The sequence below is a fragment of the Pseudopipra pipra genome, chromosome 2 (genome assembly GCF_036250125.1).
Source record: "Pseudopipra pipra isolate bDixPip1 chromosome 2, bDixPip1.hap1, whole genome shotgun sequence".
In the NCBI taxonomy this organism is placed as follows: domain Eukaryota; kingdom Metazoa; phylum Chordata; class Aves; order Passeriformes; family Pipridae; genus Pseudopipra; species Pseudopipra pipra.
Genome location: NC_087550.1, coordinates 99128361 through 99148521, shown reverse-complemented (window position 1 = coordinate 99148521; position 20161 = coordinate 99128361). Strand labels below are relative to the sequence as shown.

Sequence of the window (20161 nt, the reverse complement as noted above, 5' to 3'; positions counted from 1 at the left end):
TCTGGTAACAGAACAGTATTAATAACATTAGCTCCAGTAACACAGTTAATAGAACTAAGAGAATTAAACATTATTCAGTTTCAAAAGAATAAGTTGCCTTACACTATGCCTCTTGATAACAAACAGGTTTTATAAACTACATTCCTTAAACAGTTACACCACATGCTTATATGTGTGCGCATGTGTAACAACATATCGGTTACATCAGACAAATCAGTCTGCGTTATTTTCATGGGTTATTGAAAATAAATTTTAAAATTCTACTCTTTCACATCTACATGAATTTTGAAATGGCACTAACAGTTTTGAGATTTACAAAACTCCCAAGCTTAGGAATTAATTTTCCAAGAGGTAGAGACAACTCTGGAGGGCTGCCTAAGATATGACATCCTGCCTTGCACAGCAATAATTTATCCTTTCGCACGTTATTCCCACTACCAACAACAACGTGCCACAAGCACAGGATTTCAAAGCCGTATTTGGGAACTGTGTTCCTATTTGTGTCTCTTTACCTGTGACTTTTCTAAGGTAATCCTCCTTTGTCTGGCATAAAAAGATCTCGCTTACAGAGACATATCCCTATACCCATACTCATACTAATGGCTGAGACAATGAAAATAAATGCTACTGAAAGAAGTAGTGAAGGCCCTTTCAGCAGTCAGCATTGAAAGGATGAACTAAATGAACTGCAGTTAAGGCATATCCCCAACACAAAGTGGCATGTGACTAACTAATCTGTACACACACTAAACTTCAGCTGTCAGTTCAGAAACTTCTTAAAAATACCCACTGAAGTTCAGTTCATTAAAAATTTAACAAACCCAAGAAAAGTAGTTAGCAATTCCTGCAGAGTTGACAGCGAGAAAGAGGAGTAACTACTCACAGAAATCCAACATGTATTTGTGGTTCTTCATTACTGGCAGCATCACCATAAACAGGCTCTTCCAGATCTTCATTCCTGTGGGAACAGAGAGTACTGTAAACTACACAGTGACCTAAGCTGTTAAAACATAACGAAACTAACATTTATTTTGTGATTTGTGGATACAAGCAACTGTTTGGTAATATAGGAAGGACTGGTAATGTAGAAGGAACTGAGACATCTATTTAAAAACACATAGCAGTAGTAATTTACAGTTGTAAAAAGTGAAGTTTTAGAATTACTTTTTCAAGACATTTATGTTATTTTAATATCTATTCTGTCTTCCATTTCTCTTTAGCATCCTCCAAACCTTATCTTCTTCCCAGTTACTGTTTAGTGTGCTAAAACAATTGTATTAAGTAACATGCCTTTATGCATCCTTCAATCACTTGGTCAACCTATACATTTTTAGATTTTTAGTAGTTTGTATATTTCTTCCTCTCAGTTATACTTTTATCACATGCTACTCAGAATTTTAAGTCACACTCTGTATAAGTTTATTTTGTTATAGATGGTTGAAATAAAATTACTGATTTACAACTAATAACCTGAGAAAACTGTTTTTCAAGGGAGAATGATACAGTGTTAAAATGTTGTGAAGATGACCATGGGACTGCACGTAAAAAGCTTCTCTCCTTTAAAACTTGCAATCTAGTATTTCTATGTTACAAAGAACTAGGAATGTTGAAAGCCTATTCAGAAATTCACAACTAACTCTTTTGGACCATGTGGTAGAAAAGGAATATTTCCAGCTTACTATGCATTTATACACCTGACCTTTTGCTTAAAGCTTCAAACACGCCACTGTCACTAGCCAGTGAATGATCTGAGAGACATGCTGAAACTCGCCTGGCTCTCCTCTCCGATCTTCTACCACTGTCTCCTCGCAGAGTTACAGCTGTCACGGAGAAAAAAGTGAAAAGAACATCAGCTCAAGGCAATTTCTTAAAATCAAACAAGAAACATGTATTGTATCAAAACTAGCAACAAAAAAGCACAAACAGTTCACTGATTTTTCATCTAACTTTAAATTAAAAATCTAGAATACAATTGACCGGAGATTTTCTGTGGGAGAATTAAGGAAGGAAGTTTGTGGGCAATTGCTCTCTGACAAGACTAAGTATAAACCAATTGCATTGTTACTAAATGTTTTTCTCATAGAATAATCCCTTCGTAAAGGAAGACTTACATTAATTCAACATACGTACACATGATATCCTAAACTTTTCAGATTTACCTACTGAATATACAATAGGTTGAAAACAAACACAGAGACTAATTCTTTTAAAAAGTTATCTGATAAAACAATGTGAGGTTTTGTTCTCATTTGTTTCCTAATACAAAATCTCAAAGCATACTGTTTATAACATCACATAATAGCAGCTTTATTTACAGTCCGAGAGGCATTATCAAAAAGAACCAGTGCTTTCCAACTCACTCAGACCACTGTTTTTTCAAATTCTTGGTGAATAACTTTGACTGGGGGAAGGAGGAAGCAATATTCAAACCCCTCTTCCACCCTTCCCTGAATCACCAGCAACACCATAAATAGCAACATTTTCTCATTGTAAATGTACCAACAAAAATTATGTTATACATCAGGTTTTGCACAGGCAAGTAGGTATAGCAGCTACCAGTCCTTTAAAGTATATGCACAAGCAGACATGATCAAGAACTGGATAGGAAAGGTTTCAACACTTCAATGATAGCTCCTAACTTAAGGTTGTTTTCTTCTGAGTACTGCGAGAACCATTAGACAGACTTGTGAAGTGCAGTTTCTTCACTGTGCAGTGAAGAACTGTTACCCTCTTCTACTTAAAGTTCAGTGAACTATCCCCAAAGCGGGAAAGCAATGGAAAAGAGATGCCACTTCAAAAGTGGGGAAAGCATTTTATTTGCTTCTGCTCATGCTTAAGAAACTAAAGACAGCATGGAAGCATTCACAGTTCCAGCAGAGTGACAGCAGCACAGAGCATATTGCGTGGGAGACAAGCACCAGCTGACATTCACAGCTTACTGCCCCCAACTAAGGATGAAGCATGTCTTACTGAAAGTAACAACTTCCTGAATACCTCTGTTACACATTATCTTAAGGCATCAAAATCTATTTCTGATACCTACCAGTAAGTTTCCTTCAGCTGAACACCAACCCACGACCTGAGCTCTGCCTGCAGAACCCAGCTGAGGTGTGGTGAGCCACCCTCCTCCTTGGTACCCATCTCACCTCCCACCCAAGCACCACCAGGACAGGACATCAGGCTCGGGAGCTCAACAGAAGTCTTACAGATTAACAACCATGCCACTGTTATCAACAGAAGGCTCTGGCTGAGGTCACTGTGGGACTGGCAGACAGGGTGCACCCAAGCCCAGCAGTTCTGTGCTAGCCCAAGGTACATTTCTGTTATCAGGCCACTAACAGCATGAAATACCCAAAGGTGTTACAAAAATCCCAGTCTTGTTTGGAGCTAAAATTCCTGTACATCAGCAGAGCAAGTTCTCTGTCTTTTGGATTCATAAGTAGTCCTATGGACCTCTCCACATTCAATGAAGGATTTAGTCATCATCAGCTATGCAAGAAACTTATCTGCTGGCTAGGAGCAGCCCACTCTGCACTTGTCTCTGTGCCTGGAGAAAGAACCACCATTCCACCCCATCTCTAGGTACAGCATCCTACCCTTATTGTACTTCATACATTGTGCAGTGCTGCTCATGGCATCCTCACCACAAATGAGAGCCAAGTTCAAGCGACCACACAGAAAGCAAGGAAACTGTATTCGAACCACACTCTCCTCTATATCACTTGTACTAGTTATGGGTTTGTGGGTTGTTTTGGTTGTTTGTGTTTTTCTGGGAGGGTTTTTTGGTTGGCTGGTTAGTTTGGTTGGTCTTTTTCTTCTTTTTTTTTGTTAAAAAACTTTTGATTTGGTGAGCCTACCTCAGTTCTGTCACTGGTACTTATGCAGAATCAAAAACAGCACTCTGTAGAGACATCTATAGAAAAACATATCAAAGTTTCCCAATAATTTTATGTCACTAGAAAGATGCTGAACAAAAGTGCATAACTTTTTCATGAAAGTGCTTCTATAATTTCTGTACTAATATCAACAAGTAGGATGACTTCTTTTTGTAAATAAGCTCTTGTCTCACCCCCTATGTGAACACTTTGTATAGAGGTACTGGACAAAGGACCTTGTGGACTCTCTCCTTTGGAAGTTCATGTTCCCAATTTGTCTGGAAGAAAAAGTTGGTTTCAAGCACCAATACAATGAAATGAAAAACTGACATGTTACAACAATGTTGTAACTTGATTATGATTTGCTCACTGCCTGCAGGCCATGGAAGCATTCAATAATCTCTGGATAATCCCAGCAAATTTGGGAGAGATGCACCAAATATGCCCTTGACTAGAAGGGGGAAAATCAGCAGGAAAAATTGGTCAAGATGAAAGAGACATCAGATTTTGGTTTAAACAGAAAAAGTTTAGCATAGGTTACAGACCTTGCAATGCTGAATTGTTTAAAAATTAAGTTTCTAAGACAGATAATCACCTTTAATTTTCTTATTTAAATAACAAAATCAGTGAAGAATGTATATGATTTTCCAGACCTACTGGGTGCCAAAGCTTGATAAATATAAGACAGCCCTGAATAAAAAAACATTCTCAATGTGATTAGTTGAAAAAGCAAACTCTGGGTGCCCAAACTTTAATTAGCTATTAGCTAAAAAATACATAAATAAATCTAAAGCATGTTTCACAAGCATAGGAGACTACAAATACTGCATGTCAGTAAAACACTCTCCTAAAAACTAATCAGATACAAACTGACCTTACCTACCAAGATGCTGTCAGGCATTACTATGATACAATAAAGCTGAACATCAGAGACCACTTCTCCCAGGAATTTAACTACAGCTGTGAATGTATTGTTTAGTTGACATCGCAAAAAAATTAAGTATGCCATAATGATTAAACAGATACAGCACAATATCAAACAAAACCAAATGTAGCAAAATCTCCTGTTTCTTCTCATGCAACTCAAAAAAAAAACCAAACAACCACCAACAACTAAAAAATAACCAACCACTAACCAAAACAAAACAACCAGCACTTCACACAGAAAAACACACTGGGAATTACAGGCAAAAACAGCACAATAAGAAATTTCAGGTTCACTTACAGTGAATTTTTCTGTTTTGCCGCATGAGAAACAAGACAAAATGAAAAGCATACAGTGATAAATCACCTTTTAGACCTATGACGATACTTTGCAAACAAGAGATTATTTAGGCATTAAAAGAAATTAGCACATGAAAGATTATTTTAGTATAGATTAGAGATAGTGAAGATATGAAACCCCACTATTTTATTAACACGTTTCCTCCCACTCCCAGCTTTATAAATATGATGGATTTAACTTTTCAAGCATATTCCCTCCACTCACATATGATAGCATATTTCACAATGTGTCCCTGTGACAGATGCAGAACAATAAAACAGCAGATCAGCAACTAAACATCAAAACTGCAGTTCCTGAAAAACCCCTTGAACTTGCTCAAGTGCTGTGTCAGTGCAAAGTACGTGCAGTATATTCAGTGTTAATGCTTCCAGCCCCGAAAACCAGTGAAGGAAGAGGCAAAAGATTTGTTGGAACGAAGACTTACTGGTTTTACAGCGTCGCTTTATGCTACCAGACCACTGGGTGGCAGCAGCAGGGCACACTGCCTACGACCTCATTGAAACCCAAAAACCCCCAACATCTGGGGGTTCCCAAACTGTAATATAAGAACTGGATGCTCCATCAAATTCTTCCAATAAAAGAGTACAAAACCAAAATAATTTCAAAACTTTCAACTGCTACTTGCAAACAACTGTGTTACAATTGCAAACCACCAGCTACAGAGTGTGAAGCAAAAAGTAGTCAAAAATCAGAAAGGTTAAACAAAGTTTTCTAAATCAATCATTTTCAAATGCAAATACTAAAAAAAAAAAAAAAAATTGTCTCAAAAAAAGGCAGCCTGGCTACTTTTGAACCATACATTCTTCCTCAAAAAGCAGCACAAAATAGCCTGTTGTACATAGAGAAAAGTGAAAAGTTGTAAGCCCAGACTAGGAGCTGGACACCACAGCACTGACAGCAGGTAGCACAGAGGTTTTCAGAGAAATGTGAAATGTGTAGAAACATAATAGAGAAACAAGAAAGGGAAAATCAAAGCAGGAATTTGACCCTCATCCTACATTGCTCCCTAGGCCCTCACACCAGGCTTCACTTCTAGGAAACACGTACGACCTATAAACGAACTACTTGGATATTTTCACTTACCACAATGGATGAAGACATTCTGTGGTCTGATCTGAGGTTTAAAGAAAGCCTCAGGAAGCCTCTTCATGGCACTACTTTAAGCACAAGCTTACATGCTGGTCTCTGGAATTCTATTTATTTTGGTCTGAAAGCTACAATATGGGCACTAGAAATGTTTACAACTAGTAGAAGTAAATTCTGCAGCAGTATCTTCTGGCAATGCTAGCTGCACCAAGGAAAGTAGGTAAGTCTAGAATCAAACACTGAACAATAGAGGCTTTTTAGCACAGTAGCAATGTTTTCTTTATAAAAATAAAAACCTGGAAGTTTTTCTGTAGATACTGCCAATGTTCCTTCAAATTATCACTTGACAAAATAAGATTTCGGCAGGATAAGATGATACATTCTCTGGTTATATTTCATATTATTCCTGATGTCCTAAGTCCCAAATACAACATTTTACACTACTGCTAACACAGAATTCTGGAGATAGAAATGGGATGGGAAACAAACCTTTAATATTAAAAAGCATTTCTCTACTGGTTTGATTTTATTAGAAAAACAAGCAAGCCAACACAAAGATGTTATCATGAAGGAATACTCTCTTTCATAATAACAGCAGTTCTTAATTTGATTAGTTAAAACAGGAAAATAAATTTGTCATGTGCTTGTATGCTCAGGTTTTTAATTTTGTTTCATTTTTTAGAATGTTTTCTGTTTCCTCTTTTGATCTCTCTAATTTATGTTTCTCAACTGCAGTGCCTCAGAAGCTTCTGCCAATGCAAGCTAAAGCAAGTCCATGAACTTCACAGTCAAGAAGGAAACAAAAACTCCACAGTATGTGTGTTGTGGTAACTGCACACATCACTCCTCTGCCATCACAGGGCACAAGTACTTGGAGACAACCAGCCAAGCCAATACTTCTCACGCAGCCCCTACAAAAGATGCTGGTTTGCTGATGAAGCACTCTGCTCATGAGTGCATCATGCACTCCTGACAGCCATGCCACTGTAGGTTCTGCTCCTCTCACAGAACTTGGACAAGAGAACCTGGTCTGGGGTGTGTACAAATTCAGCATGGAGTCAGCCGGCCAGCAAGCACTGTCAGCAGAATCACCTCATGTTTTGTGTTTGGAGTTTTTTTTAGGGGGTGGTTGTTGATTCTTTCCTATCTCCTCTGTGTTTGTGTTGCTTTACATTATCAGAATAATGGCAACATGGGCACAACTAGGGGCCTAAGAAGTAAGTAACCCATGCTTTTTCTTACTAATACCTTACTAATTCTTACCAATTCCTTGATATGCTACACTCCAAAGAAAGTCTATATTCCATTCCCTTTCTTCCACCCAATGCACCACTGTTTTGAGATCTATTCACAGGCATTTCTCTACTCTTTCAGTTCTTTGCTCTAAACCTAAAGTTTGGGCTTGGGGGTTTTTTTCCTGTTTTTTGGTCAGGCTTTTTTAACAGTTAACAGCTACTATGTAATTTTTAACTGATGGTAGTAAAATAAGCAGTATTTTGGTCTATAGTAGTATTTAGTAATATTAGTAAAACTGAGGGACAATCTCTACTGTGCTGGTATGCTTAGGTCTGTGTGACATTTTCTATGATAATGTGATAAAATACTAATGTCCATAAACTCACCTCCACCAGTTTGGACAGCAGTCAGGTGTGGTCCCATTTCTCGTAGCCCTTCACTGTCCAGAGGGTAAGTGGACGTCTGAGAAGAGCTCGTTCCTTGTGCATCATCGTCACCCAATGCTGTGGTCTGAGCCCTGAGCATTTCCAGGGCTCCTATGCCTGCCATCTCCTCAAAACCTTCTGACATCTGAGCCAAGGGAGAGTCTCGAGACGCAGAGAGAAATGGGGTGTCCAGAGGCGAGCTTGGAGGGGACAATGACGACAAGGAGGACCGTGATGACAGGGATGCCAGGGACTGCGGGGTGTCCAGAGACCTCCGCTGCTTATTGAAATTCGAGTGTCCAATGGGATCGACATATGGCACATCCTTTGTGAGGGATTCAAAGGGAATTATGTCAAAGCGCAAGTGTTGCCCGTAGTCTGTAACGCTGTCTGATTTGTCGTACTGTGGAAGGCCATAGATGTCCGTAAAGCTGACTGAGCTGAGGGAGCCTCTGCTGGAGGCCAAGGATCCTCGACTGGAGGCCAGGGATCCCCTGCTGCTGCCAGAGGACATTGTGAGGGTGCTAGCTGACAGACTACGGTAGGCAAAAAAAGAGAAAACAAAAAAGGCCCTTTCAAATATAATCAGAAACACCAATGCAGACATGAAAACACCAATTCAGATCACACAAGCAATTTTACATGTATTCAGTATGGTGACAGAGAGATGATTTGGCATTTTAATGTCTAGGCTTGTGTCTCCTGCCCTGGTCTCAAGCACAATCAAGACTGAAACAGCACATGTGACAACCAAATCAAGGCCAAGTGCCTGAAGACAAACGGTCCAACAGGACGAGCCTACTCTTTCCTCCAACACGTAAGCAGCTGTAATTTGGCAGAAAAGAGGCCAGAGCAGGCTTTGGATCAGCAGACTCAATGTAAATCCAGGAAGGATACATTACCATGATCCAGCTTAAATTTACATTAATGATTGGTCATAAACAATCCACAGAGAAGAAGTGCAAAGCGATTTGCAAAGTCAAACTGCTGTGTAAGCTTCACTCTTACAGGTTTTTCCAGTGCAAAATAAAAAAAGAGTTTAGGCTGAATCCTATTCCAGTTCCTCTTACCACTCACAGTTAAGGGAGAGAAAAATATAAGTGACAAAGAGAGATGAAGTGAGACACAGCAGGAACTGAGCTTTTGATGTTGGTGTGGCATCGAGCTGAGGAATCCCCAAGAGTTGCATCTAAGATGCAGCTGTGAGTGTGAATATGCAAAACATTCTGGGCTTCTGTGTGGGTCTTAGCACATTCTCATATTTAAATGGCAAAATTTTGTCATCTCACCAGGGATCAAAAACCCCTCCTTTAGAGAAGGTATCAGAATATTAAAAACTCACAGAACTTAAAAGAATGTTATGTTCTTATTAGTAAAACTGTAACAGTATTACAACAGGTTGTAAGGACTTATTTTCTGAAAAGGAGATAACATATAAAATTCCCAGATAAAATACAAAATTCACAGATGTGCTTAATAATGTAGCCCAAATAGCCATCACTAAAACTATTTATAAAACTCCATTCAAATCACCACATTCCATAGACCAAACTGTATAAATGTAGTAAAAAGTTAATTTTCTTGGCACACATACACAGGAGAATAAAAAAGTAAACTTCATACATTATTAATATTTTTCTCTGCTGCAGTTAAACTTCAAAACCTGCTGGTTTTACATAACTTACCTTTTTAACTGGGAGTGTAAATATGAAGTTAAACGTGTAGCTTCTTCTAGTTGCATAAGCAAACAATTTCTCTTTTCCTGTAACAGTATCCTATAATTAAACAGATACATATTACTATTTTCTTCATCAAAGTAGTGTTCAAGAAGTGCTAGGAGCTTTCCAATTATGGAAAAATATCATTGCATTGCAGTTTGGAATGTAAAAAAAAACTTAAATGAAAAATTTTAATTTATGCTGCTCATATGCAGCAATGATAATTCCAGCAAGAACACAAGAACTCCAGCCAAAATCCCAGACAAGAAAAGTAATTAAGGCACAATATAAGAATTACAGCAATTAGCAAAGTCATACAAAGTCCTAGGTAAAAACATGAGACTCTGTATTTTTTTCTCTTGCATCAACCTGACTCTGCCAGTAAAATACTATGACTTTCCAGCTTCTCAGGAAAAAAAAATATTTCAAATAGCCCTATTATGCAAGCTAATTAGTATAAAATTTCAAAGATAAAAAGAAAATTTTTGGAGGTTTTTTGTTGAATGTAACCATAAAAGTCAAACTTACACTCTTACTCTAGGTGTTTTAGGTGCATTTATATATCATCATATTTAAGCAGGTGATACAGCATTTTGAATACTATGTTATGACAAAAATCTCATGCTGCAACTTTTTTGTCCGTTCTAAAAACAAGCAGCTGAATTACTCAGTACTACTCCACAACACAAACAGAATGTACTTTTAATGCTGTCAATCTCACACACCTATAAAATATCCTAAGTTCTGCGTTTTGAGATTATTAGAACTCCAAATGATAGATTTTATCTATTGTTTTATTCTTTTTCTGGATCAAGAATCCTATTCTTGGTGTTTTGTTTTTCCAAGCCTAGTCACTGAATTTCAAGCTGAAATCAGGGTAGTATTCTGCTTTGTGCTATAGATTTTTGTGTCCAGGAAGCTACTGCTCCAGCCCTGCATTTAAAAGTTGGCTAGAAATTTGGATTCTGACAGACAGCTTGGATAAAGCAGATCAAACTTATCTGAGTGCCTCAGACCTTCTTCAGCTGCAAAGATGCCTGTTGAACTCAACATGTTAAAGTGCAGGATTAAAAAAAAATTGGAAAAAAAAAAAATCAGCAAAAAGGGGGTTCTCCTGGATAAAACAGCAGCATTAGTTTCAATAAACTTTGGATGCTTAAGATATGAAAAAAAGTATGTCTCTGTTAGCACTAGAAACATAAATCTCTCAACCTCTTTGGCCTCCAACTTCAACAGTTCCTATGCTGGCAAGGGGCTGCAGTGCTACACTCCAGCACCACCACAGCCCTCTGGGAAGGCTCCCTCCATTGCAACCGCAGGGCAGGGGCTGCACGCCCGCACGGTGCAATGCTGACGCTTTTCTCCTGCTGCTGTGGAACCCAGACCAGGTCGACCCAGTGGCCCAAGGAAGGCTGCAGCTCAGCTACACAGACTTACATGATACAGGCACTGCATGCAGGAACCAAAAGAAAAAGACGAATGGATGCAAGAAACTTAATTGACTCAAAAGCTTGCAGGGGAAAGCAGGGATATTCACGCTATCTACTTTAAAAAACAAACTTAGGAACCTATACTCCACAATGATCAATGCTGCAAGGTAGGTACCTGTGCTAAAAGGGAAGAAATGCCTCCAACTACGGCTATCAGCCAATTTTACAAAAACCAACACTACAACAATTAAAAAAAAAAACCAAAAAAAAAACCAAACAAACAAAACCCTTCCCACCTCTGTCATACTGATTTTGTTTTCATCTGTCCATAATTCTGTGTCTTAAATACTCAGTAATAGAACAGAACTGGTAATAATTTTAAAAAGAAAATCGTCTGTATTTCATGATTAGAAGAAAGTGGTAATAGAAAAGCAAAACTAGGAAGGTTTTTGGTTATTCCTCAGTCTAAAAAAAAAAACCAAATCAATTAGGGCTACTAATAGTTAAGCTTTCCTCCAATTAGTTATACGAAAAGAGAGTGTCCATCAATATTATTCTAATATCTACTCAACTTTTTGCTAGAATTTAAAACATCAAGTACCACACTGGAACGCTGGTTTCCACAGCATGAACTACATGGAAAAATAGCTTGGCCTTCTTGCCAATATAGTATGAACTACCTAACATGAGAGCCCAAAACCAACAAATAAAACTTACTGCACTGCAGTGTAAAATGAACTCCCTTTTCTGTCAGCTTAAGCTGAAAAGCCAATGTAACGATACAGCAAAAATTGTAAAATATATTACACTGACCCGTAGGCTGGCTGTGAATTTTCTATTTATTGCCTGAATTTACTGTCTGAAGTAAGCCTGTTCAAAAGAACTGAAGTTGTCAGAATCTGTATATGGAAGGCACTTTCCAATATTTTTAAAGTGTCTTAATTGTGTAAATATTAACCTTTGCACAGATCACATTAAACCTGGTTCATGTAGGTTTTCCTGAAGGGTCAAACATGAGGTTTTACCACTGTTCAAGAGAAGTAAGAACAAGTAGTTTCTTGCTTTCACTAGAAGCAGTCTACAGTAAAAAGAGGTTAAGAGGTTTTGTCTGTTTCTTTGGCTACAGGAAAAACTGGGCAACTTCAAAATAAACACAGTGTTTCCATTAATATGTTTTTGGATTGTTTATTTTACATATAACTTGATATTTAAGTTTTAAGAATGACTCTGTTTACTATGTTCTCTGAATGTCTGAGTTGGGATGTGCTCTCACTGCTAAGATTGCAAATGAAAAGGAAATGTATATAAAAGGCAGCAAAAAGGTCATCATTTAACCTTCCTGTTATAAGCCAGAAACTACATATAGCAAAGGATCTTTGTTCTGTTGTTTTTGGAGATGAATAGTACTCTACTGCAAATAACAGAAAAAATCTTTCACTATAGAAGAATTGTTATTCAGGTCTCTATTATCAGACAGTATCACTTTTTCCAAGCATCTTTTCAGACTCTATTCTGATCTTGTTGTCCTGTTCACTCTTTATGCAAATGAAAGGAAAACTAACCAGTCAACCTCACTGCAACTCCAGAAAACTTCAAGACAGAATTAAATAGTGGCAGTCAGGAGCAGACTCTTCTGAAACCAAACTACTCTAGTAACTATTTTTTTCCCCTTAAACTTAAGGAAATTCCCTACTCTTCCTTTTGAAACTACCAATATGGATCTTACAATAGATAAGAAAATTATTTAAGTTCCCAAACCTTTCAGTGGCCCCATGAGCAGACGTTGCTCGAGCCCGTTGAATTTCATCCTCCAAGCGTCTTTTTTCATCTTCCAATCGTGCAATGTCTTCTGGGGATCGTCTCTGCTGACTGATGAGCTGCAGCTCCTGAAGAAGAGCCTCCTTCTCTTTGATGAGCTGAAGACGGTCCCTGTCCGCTTCAGCCATTCCTGGCCAAGATTCATTATCTAGCAAGGCCAGCTGCTGTTGTATATTCGAAACTCTTTAAAAGAGGATAAATGCATTTCAAAATTAAGAAGAGACAAAGACAAGTAAGAAGAAAATTATCAAAAGGTGAAGCCTGTTGACTCCTGTGCCTTTTTTCTTCTGAATTTCAGAACAAGAAAATCCAGACAAGTTTGGAAGGATTATTTGTTTCTGGGGTTTGAGGTGGATTTTTGGGGGGTTTTGTTTGGTTGGTTTGAGGGGTTTTTTTGTTGTTTTGTGCATTTTTAAAACAACTGCAAGCGTTCCTAAGTCTGTAGCTGTATAAGAACTACAGTGCATCTATCACATGGATGTTATCTGATTTCAGAGCTTTCTCATTTTGTAATAAATCGATATTTTACAGCTCAAGTTTGCTGCCTATAGAGCTGATGAAGTTGAATCTCCTTTCATTCCTCATTTTTCTATGATAAGATCTCAAACTGGGATTTCAAAAGTGCAGGAAGAAGTTGAAGGGGCTGAAGGTGAGACACGTAACTAGTGGTAACAGGTCCAGACATTCATGTCTCACCTAATAGAGGACTGGCTGAAAAAATTAGGTTGTTTTAACTAACAACAAAACTTTAAGAATAAATAAGCTGTCAGTAAAACAGAAATATAGGTATGGAAAAAAGATTTACTGGTTACAAAATACAGGTGGCTTTATACGAATCCATCATAAAGTCAAGCAATTAAATAAGCTAACATAATGTTTTTCCTGTAGTATTCTTTATAGTCAAAAGTAATTTCCTATAAATCAAGATGCTGAACTATTACATGAAACAAGAGTTGTAAGAACACTTCCACAGTCGACATTTTAAGAAAGTCTTCTTTTAAAAACAAATGTAGAACTTCTATCAATATTACAAAAAAGGGTAAAGCTAGACATTTCACAAATGTTTCTTTTGGCAGAACCGAAAGGTATATAAGCATAAGAGGGAGAACACTTATTGATAGGTATTTATGTTTGTCTTACAATGACAATTTAGACACTTCAGAATGTTACAGTTAAAATAAAAAGCAAATAAGAGAAAATCTGGCTTTCTGATTTTTGGACATTTGAAACTCGAGAACTGTACAATATTTATGCAGTTTACATCTAAGTTTCATTTTCACTTTGAAATGGTATCATTCAAATAAAATTCAGTGCACCATAAAAGATTACCACCCTTCAGCTAACTAGCTAAATAAATAAAGGCACATTTAAGGCAGCCATAAAAGTAGGATATGGTTCACTCTTTTTGGTTAGTTTAAGTAATCTTTTTTCAAAATTACTTGGCAAGAAAGAAAAGTTAGTAATAAACAAAGCAAGGTAAAAGCGCATAACATGCAAACAGAAGATCCACAGTGTGCTAAAATGTGATTCACAATAAAAGGAAAGGCATAAACAAGACAAAGGCAAGGTTTCCCCCATCTGAAAATAAAAGCTCATGCAATGTTTATTTCATACTGACATGTGGAAAGTATCTGGCCATCTTATTATCTGGGGAAGGGAAATAAAGTATCAATATAAGTCATTTTGCAATGACTGCATTCATATAGGAATATGAATTTTACTGTGATCCCCCCTTAGATTTCATTTACAGTAAGTAAAGAAATTGTGTTTTATGTTATATCTTAGTCTAAAGCAGAGTATTTTATCAAGCCCTTCAATACCATTTCCTTCTCCTTGCATTAATAACCAACTTCCTGCCAATATCTACTGGAAGCACCATTGTGAATCAATACATGCAGTCTACATATTTCATGCTTCAGCTATTGTGCATGAATTCCAGATGCAGCTTCCTGAAGAACACCTCGCCCCATTGACCAAATGTCAGGGCCAGGAAGAACAAGCAGAGTCAGGACGCCTCTTCTCCCCTGCCTGGGCCGCTATGCTGTTAAAGATTCAGCAAACACTCCTGAAGGCATATACAGCTTGATTTTCAAGTGTTCAGTGCCAAATGAAAGGACTCAAGGTCCTTTCAACAGAATCACAGAATTCAGGTACAATTAAGTTATCACAGCTTGGCAAGCAAGTATGAATCAGATGAGCCCTGACTATTTGAGTGACCATGTTCATAAGCTTTTACGCAGCTTGTGGACAAAAGAACGTGAGATTCACCTGGTGAAGTCTCTGGGTTGTTTTACAAGACAGCTGAAGGACTGAACCTCTCCATTTTAACACTCACAATTGTTTTGCTAGCTATTTTTACATTGCAGGGTGAGCTGGTTAAGAAGCTGACCATAGGGGTAAATGAACACAAATGAAAGCAACAAGGAAGAGAGAAGTATGATCAGGGAAGAGGGGAAGGTGGGATCACCCCTTTCAGCACTACTGAACCAGTGAAGCCACTCATCTGTAGAGTAAAACACCACCCTCACTGAATACAAGAGGTTTTAATTTAGACTCTTGAGCTTGCTGAGAGCATATAACTCCCTTTGTCTATGACATTCCAGCCTAAAGTTTGTTTTTTCCCCTCAATTTCTGTTATGGTGATGCTTTGAAAGTAGGAAGTTGTCATACAATAACTTAATTATACTGCTATTAAATGGGGAGAAGTACTGCTGTGGACAAGGGTTTGTATCACTGAAGAGTTCCAAAATCTGATTAGGTGTTTACTTTGATTCCCTCGACACTTAGCATTTCAGCTAGCTCTTCTTGTTTCTAGAGTTCTCCCTTTAAACAAAGAAAAAGCAGTCACAAAACACTTCATAATGCAGGAATCTTGAAGTACCAAAAAGCCAGTTTTCTGTAGCCTGTATTTCCTGCAAATGAACTGAAGTTTTGAGGCAATTTTGTTGCTTGCTTTCCACTGAGGACTCTCTCTGTATGGTAAGTTGTTCCAAAAAGCTACTAGTGGCAAACTTTTCAGAATTTATCTCCTTGGCTAGAAAACATCCTTAAGGCTTTTATGGTCTCACTCACTCAAAACTAAGAAAAATATCTGAGGAGTCATGTTCAGTTCTGCTAAACCTTAATAAAATATCCTCTTATGCGTGTTCCACAGTTACAATCTGTCTTCTCGAACACAGGCTTTTCTTCCCAATCACAACAAATACATAAATAAGCCATTTCACTACACTCATCTAGGCCAGATTTTATGCCCATACTACACCAGCCATTCTCACCGCTGGTATGTTACAAAACAGTGGCTGGTTTCCATTTTTAAACTTAGTGCATATATTAACCTACATTAAATATCCACTTAAATAAATCAATGACTTCACACAGATTGCAATTTAAGGAAAAAAATATTTAGGATCCATTATGAAGCCTCTGTTTTTCAAACACATTTTCCTTCCTACTGAGTGTTTTTAAGATACTACTTTTTAAGAACAGTCACCGTAAAAGAATGCTTTTATCTGGCCTAATGCCAGATACTGAGGTCCCTACTGATACAGCAATTTAACATACTCCTGGGGAAAAAACAGTTAATTTTGAGCCATCAACATTCCAGGCATTTTGCCCATTCCCATCCTTGCATAACAAGTGCTGAGGAGCTAGCATTCCACACTGGAGTAGGTGGTATCAAATGACTGGTTTCCTAGGTAGGCAGACCAACTTGCTGCTTATTTCAGTATTTAAAAATTTTGAATAGAGATGAACATAACAGCTTCTGGTTAAGCAGGAGGGGTACAGATGGGATGACAAAGGTTTAACCTGATGATCTTAAGTAAACACTGCTTTGAAACAGCACACTTGCCCTGAAAAGGCCATACAAGGTAGCTATAAGGATGCCTCGCCCAAGATAATGTAGACAGAGCATGAGGGTGGAGATCAGTACAGTCAGTAGTTTACTACACAAAATACATCATGGGGGCAGAAAAGCATTTATTTCCAAAATTTAATTAGATAGAATTTAATTAAATTTAATAACATGTCTGAATCATTACAGATCTATATAGCTCCCCCCAGACAAAAGAGGCAACCCTTCTGTCATTGAAAATATCTGGGGAACCTTAAAGATTTCATTAGTGTCTAGAACCTCACTTTCAAGACTGCTATCTGAATCCAGCACTAACTAAATTATACTGCTGAGCTCAAGAGCTTGAGGATATTTATTAAATATGAGAAGTGAGTAAAAAATCACTTTTTGTGAGATGAGTGATTTACAAGTACAATTAGACTATTACTCAGATTTTGAATAAGACAAGTGTCTTGGGGAGGGAAATGCCCTGAATCAATTCAAAGATACTAACTCATGCTCATAAAAAAGACAAATTATGAGTATCATACAGTTGGCACTTCCTAATCTACAAGCTCTGGTCTTTCTAGCCTAAACAAGTTCTTCAAACTTACTTTGTTTGAATTTTCCAAGGAGAAAAAAAATCAACCAACCAAACAAAAAATATCCCCCTACATTTAAATGCCTACACTTCTGGGTGACATACCAGACCACTCTAGAGCTGAGGCCTTTGTTACCTGTGGAATGGGAAGACCGGTGGGGATAAAATAATGAAAAAATTCCACAGTTATGATTTGAAGGAGAACAGTGGCTAAGATCACATAAATCAGCCCTGCTTAACTCTTTTCTTTAGGCTTATAATTGGATCCAGTTCTCTGACACTTCAGGTAACAGGGAACTTCTCTGACATACAACACCCAGAGGAGGTGGCTGTGGCACTGAAGACACATAATGAAGGGTGTAAGAACTTGGTAATTTCTGGCATCTACTGATCCACTTCGGCATGGATTATGATTTATATCCAAAGAGGGGAAGGCTAAAGAAAGAGGAAAAAAGACATGGAAAGAACAAGAAGCTGGGGAACTCAGCCAAACGCTCACAAAATTTCTCCACTGTGTCTACTTTGGCTGTTCCTGCAAGTATGTGCCACTGTGGCTTTGGCGGACAACACGAGTACGCTCTGTAGAATATCCAGCCTTCCTGGCAGCCTGATTCATTCAATAACAACGAGCTCTTAAATTAGCTTAAAGAAACTCATGAAACCTTTAGAGTCCACTGGCATTTTGCAGATAAAACTCGGTACTGAAATTAAGGAAAATTGCAAAAGCCTACTAAAAACCAATGGAGAGGAATCAGTATTTTTCCCCAATTCACAGGTGAAGTGGTACGATGAAAACTTTAAAGACAGTTCAAAAGCATGTCTCAGCTCCTTTTATGACCCAAAGAAACTGTTTTATGTTTAAAAATTGACACTGGGAGATTAGGTTTGGCTGGGCCATGTATTTTATGATATCGAACAGATTACTTCATGCTTAAATCAGATTTTTAAATTAGTTTAGTGGAATAAAGCATACAAATTACTGAATTTCACTAGGTATTAGGCTAGTTGCCTTGGATCCCGCCTACACAAGATGAAGTTTAACAGGAAAATACTTGACTGTGCTATTGTATAAGTACTGGAATGTTGCTACCAATATCCAACCAACACATATTTTGTTAGTACAAGTTCGAACCGCACTGACACACTTCTGATTGTGCTAGTGTTTTTAAAAGCCCAGTTGGAATTTAATTTTTGAAAAGAGACAACAAGTATGCAACAAACTGTACTGAACAGAAAGAAGAAACATTCTTAAAGAAAATGTAGAAATATTAAGCATAGCTGAGGAAAAGGCTTTTAGAAGGCTAAAATAAATCTCTTGACAGCCAGTGTATGCTTCTATGAAATGAAATAAAAAGTAACATCTTTGAATTCAAATTTACAGAAGACACAAACAAACTACTGCTTTTTCACCCAAATTAGGTAAGCTGGTTGAAGATGCCTGGATGTATTAGTTCATTAAAGTCAGCTACCACCAGACTGGACTATTAAAAAGTAAAATAAAAAAAATCACAGTTAAAGCTTTTGGTGCTTCTTATTGGAGGGATCATTTTTCATCTACCAATTAATACAATTCAAGGAAATGTGGCACTGCAGCAATGACATTTCATGATCATTTGCTAATATATTTCATGTAGTCATTATACTGAACTGCACAACTTAAGAGTTATCAAAGAAAAACAATTTGCTTTTGATTTCTCTTTCTATGAAACAGTCCATTCAGAAAAGTGCTCGAGGGGTACACTTTCCAGTGTGCAAATGCTTTCACGAGAGGTGGTCTCACTGAAATAGCAACTGAAACTAAAAACAGTATTTATCCAGGCAGCTTGGGGCTGTCTGTTCAAAAAGACCGTCCTCCCTCCCTCCTGCTTCTCTGGAGGGCCACACTGACAGATCTGAGAGAAGAAATTTCATGGAAATAAGGTACAGTTTATTTAGAAATAATGGGGGAGGGGAGAGCAGCACAGAGAAGAAGAGTACAGAGCAGAAGAAAAATGATTGAGCCTCTCTTCAGCATGATTGGTGAGTTAAAAAGTAGAACTCACACACCTCCTCCCAGAGCCTGGACCAGAAACAGGGGAGAGGATCTCTTCCCCAGTGTGCTGGAGATGCCAGAACCCACAGCACAAAACATCTGAAATACCCATGGGAAAAATTAAATTGCAAATCATCCTTCCTTCCTTTCCAGTGGGAAACTGAAGGGGGGGGGGGGAACCTATGTGAATGTCTTAATTTATTCAAAGGCCAAACCACTCAGTAGTTGGAGAGATTTTTGAAGTAGGAATTAAAATGAAATTATCTTTTATGAGGGAAGAGAGATATTTCACGAGCGCAAGCCAACTTTTCTGCTATCACTGGGTCTCATCTCCTGAATTCCTCAAGATAGTTCATTCAGAAATCCCAACAGTGCATTTCCTTGCATAGACTCCATATACAGAGAACATATTTTTATTTTTACAGACTTCTTACTACATATGGCATATATTCTGCTTTTATCTGGCTAGATGCACAAGAGTGACTAAAACACAACACTGTCCCTCAGTTTGCAGGGTTTTTTGCCTGCTTTCCTTTAAAGCAAAAGACATGCTTTTCTCCAACAGTGCATTTTAAAGGTCTCCCATTAAAAGTTTGTCTATTGTACTTATTTGCTATACGTTTCCACACCCCACTCGACAAGCAAGTAGTCATAAATACTGCCTTACAGTTGTGACATACTGTAGCATTTTAATTTTCTACTTTGTAGATTTTAATCCATCACAGCACATTCCGTCACCCACACTGCGCAGTAACAGTAGTTATTTCACCAGCCAAGGGAGAATGAACACAAAGATATTTAGTAGAGACAAAAGCTCTACAGA

At 37.8% G+C, this 20161-nt stretch overlaps 1 protein-coding gene across 3 annotated transcripts in view; it reads right to left on the bottom strand.

Moving 5' to 3' along the window:
- Nucleotides 1-20161, bottom strand: part of WWC3 (WWC family member 3) — a 97376-nt gene that overhangs the window by 15594 nt on the left and 61621 nt on the right. For 2 of the 3 annotated variants that reach the window (XM_064646570.1, XM_064646569.1), the window contains exons 9-13: nucleotides 12814-13056; nucleotides 9593-9682; nucleotides 7869-8443; nucleotides 1700-1820; nucleotides 884-958 (exon numbers count right to left, since the gene is read on the bottom strand). In XM_064646570.1, the coding sequence (XP_064502640.1) occupies nucleotides 884-958; nucleotides 1700-1820; nucleotides 7869-8443; nucleotides 9593-9682; nucleotides 12814-13056 (1104 nt within the window). The remainder of the gene's footprint in view (nucleotides 1-883; nucleotides 959-1699; nucleotides 1821-7868; nucleotides 8444-9592; nucleotides 9683-12813; nucleotides 13057-20161) is intronic. The other variant, XM_064646571.1, reaches the window with a different exon arrangement.